The following is a 6,208-nucleotide window of genomic DNA, read 5'->3' as shown; positions in this document are numbered from 1 at the left end:
CATCCATCAGAGGATATAAATAAACATTGTGACAGCAAACATTGTGAAGGGAAAATGCAGAGCTCGGTAAGAAGAAACTGCCTAGATTTTATCAAACAGCAGCATAGGCTGTATAAAGCATGGTCCACTCACAGACAAAAAGCATTCCCTTGGAAACAAAACGAGTACTGCTCAGGAAAGGGTACTTACTCAGGTAAGTAGGTGCTAACAAAAAGTACTGGGATGATCTGAGGAACAGCCTCTAGTCTCTGCCGCCAAGACTGACTCCAGCACATGGACAATGGGACTTCTGAGGAAGTTGCTCCAACTGCCCCTGTCAGACAGGTGGGAAAGTGAGAAGCACCATGAGGTCCTTCGACCTCACAATGTCCATCTTCCCAACACAGGCCGACTAACACAGCACCATCTCTCATAATGTTTAGCTCAGTTAAGAATTTACCTACAATCTTGGAAGCTCCGTGTTGGGTTACAGTCAAAGAGAATTATTTTTCTCTAACTGTCCACATTGTGTGCATTCCCCAAGAGCACAGACCACATAAAAAAATACATAGAGGAGTCCGAGATTAGTGTGGACGTGGTGAAATCATATTAACATGAACGTTGAGCTAGGGCATTAGAAAAGGATGGTTGTAGGGAAACAGAGCAGGCAATCTTTTCTTTCTAATCAATTCATAATGGACTGGTCAGATCTATCGGCCTGGAAATAGAACAGTTTCTTCAGAGCTTCTTTGACCTCTCGATTCCTTAGGCAATAAATGAAAGGGTTGAAGGCCGGGGTGACAACGGCGTAGAAGACGGAAATGACTTTATTCATGTTGAAGGCATGGATAGCTCGGGGTCGGGCGTACATGAAAATAGTGGCCGAATAGAAGATGGTGACCACCACGAGGTGGGAAGTGCAGGTGGAGAAGGCCTTCTGCTTTCCTGTGGGCATGCGTAACACAGTGGCCAGAATGCATCCGTAGGACAGAACAGTGATTGCCAGTGGGAAGAGGAAGATGATCAGGGCCAAGACAAAGTCCACTAACTCAGCTATGGACATGTCCGTACAGGAGAGGTTCAGTACTGGAGAGATGTCACAAAAGAAGTGGTTGATGACATTGGGGCCACAGAAGCTGAGGCGGGAGATGAAGTAGATCTTTGCCAAAGAGATGCCAAAACCAATGACCCAGGAACCAAGAGCCAGACGGAAACAGAGCCCATGGCTCATGATGGTGGGGTAGTGGAGTGGGCGGCAGATGGCCACATAACGGTCATAGGCCATGGCTGCCAGAAGGACGCATTCTGTACACATGAGTGCAATGAAGAAGTAAAGTTGTATCATACAGTTGGTGAAGGAGATGCTGTTACTCATGGACCAAAAGCTGAACAGTAGCTTGGGCACAGTCACGGAGATGTACCAGGTCTCCAAGAAAGATAGGTTGGCCAGGAAGAAGTACATGGGCTTGTGCAGCGGCCGGTTCTGCTGCACCAGGAGGATGATGATCACATTTTCAGCCACTGTCAGAATATAGGCCACAAGGAACATCAGGAACACTGCTGCCCGCATCCTCAAGCTCCCAGGGAACCCCACCAGAATGAACGTGGTGACCCGTGTCTGGTTCTCCACCTCCATATCAAAGATCCAGGATTTAGCTTTCCTGAGAGGAAAGAATCACTTGGTCAGAGTTAATGATCCAGTTACGATCTTTCATCCCTGTCGCCTTTTTGTATGAATTAACAACATATTATAAGCTAGATAGCTTCATGTAGCATAATTAACAAGCTATAGCATAACTTATTTCCCGCATATCATCTTTACCTATATGCTATTATTGCCATTTTGATGATGTGGTATTGGAGAAGTATTAAGCAAATTTCCAAGTTCTCACTGATAGAAGGGCAATAATTATGTGCAAGTCTAAATCTAATGCCATGCGTTATCTAATATCCAGTACTGCATCTACAAATAGTTCTAAAGTAAACTAGCAAACTTCCATGCATTATGTTACATCTGCAAATTTCAAAGGATGCCCTAGCCTTCCTGCCCCTATGTGCTCACAACTTTGGGGTTCTTCCTCATAGCTGGGTTAGCCTTCACATACCACTGTTTTCTTTACTTTCTGTCGTCAGTGGAGACAGAGAGGACCTGTCACTGTCTGAGATGTATGATACAGTGGAGATGGAGAGGACAGGTCACTGTCTGAGGTGTATGATACAGTGGCATGAGGAGAGAAGGGCTCTTCACTGTGAAAAATCAGGACTGCATTCCAGTCACAAGTCTTTGAATGATTGGACATGTGACTTTGAAACCCTATCCTCCCTGAGACCCAGTTTTCCTCTTTTATTAATGTTAATATTAATGTGTTCGATAAATGCCACTGTGGATTAAAATGCTAATAAAAACTGTAAGAGCCAGGGTTGGTCCATGAACATAGGGAAACAGAGAAGCTTCCAAGTTCTTGTGAACTTTTGGCGATGGTGGCATCATGCACAAGACCCACGCCGACTCAGTCAAGGGCTCAGCATGGAACGAGGGGCAGTGGGTGGGCCCTAGCCTGGGAACTGTTGGCAACTGATTACTGCTGGGTGAGAGAAAGCTGACCTTCCTTAAGATCTCTAGATGGGCTGACTAAATTCCAGTGCATGAACTTGCACTGAAATATGTCAGGGTATAGGGTTAGGGTTAGGGTTAGGGTATAAATGCTTAACTGGATAGTATTTAACATATATGACAGAATGCATGAGGTCCTGTGGGGGGTATGTGGGAGTATGAATGAGGGAGGGGGTCTAAGTTTAAGAACTTTTGGATGAAATGCACAAAAACTCAATAAAATATTTTAAAATGCTAATGAGATAAAGCAAATGATACTTTATATAAACTATAAATGACAATGAATGTTAAAGGGGTTCTTGTCCACAGTAGTGCAGACAGGTCTAGGCCAGTATGACAGAGGTACAGCTGCTGTGAGTCAAGCAGAGAGGGGAACAAAATAATCATGGGCCCCCTGCCATGGAGCTGTAAGTGTCTGAGAGTGAGGATGGGGTCTCTGGGTAAAATTAAGGGAAAAAACGTATCATAAAATTTGAGGTATTTTCTATGAAGGTTAAAAGCCAGAAAATAATGCTGGTATAATATGGGATGCCTCTCAGGTCTTTGAGGAGGTGACATTTGGGCCCTTTGAGAACCTGAGGTGAAGGAGACCTGAGCTGAAATGAGGCTCCGGTTGTTGTTGTTGTCCTGTTGAGCTAGGAGGGGGAGGGAATGTAGATATGGCCAGAGCAGAGAAGGCTCTGATGGTAAAATAAGGGGGTGTGGATCTGAGTAGTGGCCTAAATGCAATAGGGGCAAGCAGAGAGTTAAAGGTGAAGGGGGCCCTGCATGCCATGTATGGAAAGACAACTGTCATTTCAAAGTGGACTCTGTGGAGACAGGAGGAAGAGTGGACAGACAAGTTGGGGTTCTCAGAGAAGGTGACAGTGGCCTTGCCTGGGGTTTCAGAGGGTGAGTTTGAGATACATTTTTGAGATAGAATCTTTTATGGTAATTGATGGATTATATATAGAAGATGACAAAGGAAAGATCAAGAAGAAATCATAGAGAGTTATCTTATTATATAGAAGTGTTCCTGTTTACTAAAATAGGAAGTCTTGGGGTTTCACTGACATATTCCTCATAATCAAGAGGTAGCAATGGACCAGAATTTTCTGTCTTTTGATGAGTTTTAACAGTTCACTGCATCCTCTAATAATAAGTTACTGAACATTTGCTAAATGTCAGGAAGATTTCTTAGTTCTTTTTATAAAATATCCCATCTAATCTATAAACTAATGTTAATGAGACAGCTATTATAATTTTAGATAACAGACACTGTAGTTAAGACACATTAAATTATATTTCTGAGTTAAAGAGAGGTACAGGCAGAATTGAACTGAAGGCCAGGTTTGTCTGACACACTGAGATATGTCCTTAACCACTTGGCCAACTCAGTCAAGACAGAGAAAGTCAGACTTTGCTTTCATTACCACTTTTAAACATTTAAAATTCAAGACTATTTTAGGAAATGTCCTCCAATTACACTACAATTTCATTATAAGCATAGGCCATTAGAAATGAAACAAACATAAGAGAGAAGAATGTATTCTACCAGACACACACAATGGTAAGAAACATAGAAATGCTTATTAAGTGTACCAGAGATAATATAACCATTGGATCCATTCTGAGCTATGTCAGAGAGAAGAGAAGACATTGTTAACAGGTGGATCAGAAGGAAAAACCATCAGAAGCAGTTAGGAAAGACAGTGCAGTGTTTCTGTGTCTGACAAACTGAGGGTAAATGAGGAGAAAAGGGACCCATGGAGTTGGGAGAAGGGAGCTTTGCTAGGCTCATCACACAATAAAAAGCAGGTTGTGAGCCATCCCGAAGCGAACACAATGAAGAATGGTTGAATGTTTGTCGGGAGGATCATGATAACCTCATATTTCGCCATGGATGTTGATGTGGGAGGTTAGATTGGGAGAAATACGGATGACAAAACAGAAGTTGGTAGACAAATTGGAAGGCACGTTCACAGCAGCCACTAAGGGACTCTAAAAGAAGAGCAGAAACACCCCAGATAGTCCCTGCTAAAGAAGCTGAAATGAACATAGTCAGGTCTGTCATCTCAGATGAGCAGCTTTGCATTCTTGAAGGAAGCTTAAGGTAAGAGGGAGAGGGAGAGGAAGCCTGCCCTGTTTACCACTATAGGAAAGTTCACAGATACTGTGTTGCAAAGTAATGTGAGACATTGTGTTATTATATGGATTATTTTACTATAAAATCCATAGAATATATTTATGCATAATGATTTCTAACTCCACCAGAGCTGCCACAGACAGACTGACCCCCAGCTATTGATCTGGAAGCAAACGCCGCATTTGCCCATCTTGTACCAGCTGCATATACTGCACTTCCAACTAATTTTGTCTGGGTTCTTCACATAGCTGAGCACCAAGTGACTCAAATGTGATGAAAACACACCCTCCATCCCAGCCAAGAAAGCATCAGGATTTTCTTAGTCACCAGCACACAGAAGTATCAAAGAAAGATGAAGCAATTTGCAGCAAAAGGAGGTCGGGTACATGGTAGGAATCTAAAGATTGGGGACAGAGTTTGGGGTATGTATTTCTGACCCAACATCAAGTAATATCTCTCAACAGTATTAGGAGAAACGTATCTCTTCAGCACACTGCACCTCTCACTGCACATGGGTTTCAGAAGAGCAGAGCATCATTCTTTTTGATTGCTGGTGCAGAGTGGGTAGAAAGGAGAGACAGGAACATTTAGAGCATAACTCTTACTGTTGCTGTAAAGATGCTCTGAGGGAGAACGCTTACCCTGATTCAGCAGCCTCTGATGAAGTAGAGTTTGGAAAGAAATCCCTTACTGATTCTAAAATAGGAAAAAGTAAACAGAAAAGATTCAGGGATTGAATGGATATGAGTAACCCACTCCCTAAACCTAGAAGAAGCCAATGGGCACAGATTACCCCACTGCTTTCCAGCTGATGGCCAGGGTTACATGAGAGGCTATTTCCAGGCAGTAAGACCACATCTGTGTCCTGTGTGGCCCTGGGCTGGCTCCTCCAGCACCCTGGGCCCAGAGGACCCATTGCCTTCCTAGAAAATGCTTCCCAGTACTTAGGCACATCAAGCTGTGAATGTCTTTGTTCTTCTGAGGACTTTATAGAGCATCAAGACATTCTCTCCTTCTCTCCCAGGACCCAAGAGGAAAGAACCTTGACAACAGCTGCCCAAGTCTCTTGTGATTCATGAGACATTTTTGTTTGCCTATTGTGGCCACCTCATTTGTTGTACATGATACTGAATCCATAGCAGAAAATCACTTCTGGCCACAAGCTTTGAAAAGAACCATGCTTTATTCTTTATTGAAAGATGAAGTAGAAAGAAAGCATTCCATTTCATGTCTACTTTCAGATTTTCAATTGGTATTCAGTCGTGTCTTGCTTGATGCAGAATGACCATGTCAGCTCTCCAAGGGGGACACTGACTGCTGAAGTAGACTGCTATTGCTGCATTTCAGTAAGAAGTTAAGTGGAAGGTTTTGTCTAAATTCTTATTCCATAATGTATGCTAAGTGAACTTAATCATGATGGATGATTGTCTCTGCCTTTTGTATTGGGGCACCGCTTGACTAATATTTCACGTCCTAAGACAAAGATCTAG

The 6,208-nt window shown here is 43.0% G+C and overlaps 1 protein-coding gene across 1 annotated transcript; it reads right to left on the bottom strand.

Moving 5' to 3' along the window:
- Positions 1–614: 614 nt before the first annotated feature.
- Positions 615–5,684, bottom strand: LOC103730414 (olfactory receptor 6B1). The gene is made up of 3 exons (XM_008828638.3): positions 5,512–5,684; positions 5,360–5,414; positions 615–1,640 (listed from the first exon to the last, which is right to left on the bottom strand). Exon 3 carries the CDS (start codon positions 1,613–1,615, stop codon positions 665–667), a length of 951 nt encoding a protein of 316 aa, XP_008826860.1. The 5' UTR covers positions 1,616–1,640; positions 5,360–5,414; positions 5,512–5,684; the 3' UTR covers positions 615–664.
- Between the last annotated feature and the right edge of the window lie 524 nt (positions 5,685–6,208).

Source organism: Nannospalax galili, unplaced genomic scaffold (assembly GCF_000622305.1).
Source record: "Nannospalax galili isolate Female #2095 unplaced genomic scaffold, S.galili_v1.0 scaffold233, whole genome shotgun sequence".
Lineage (NCBI taxonomy): Eukaryota > Metazoa > Chordata > Mammalia > Rodentia > Spalacidae > Nannospalax > Nannospalax galili.
The sequence above is the reverse complement of the archived record's forward strand: the minus strand, read 5'-3'. Positions and strand labels throughout refer to the sequence as shown.

What these genes read in the sequence shown, in the direction of transcription:
- LOC103730414 (XM_008828638.3), bottom strand. Translation starts at nt 1,615, where the DNA reads ATGGAGGTGGAGAACCAGACACGGGTCACCACGTTCATTCTGGTGGGG.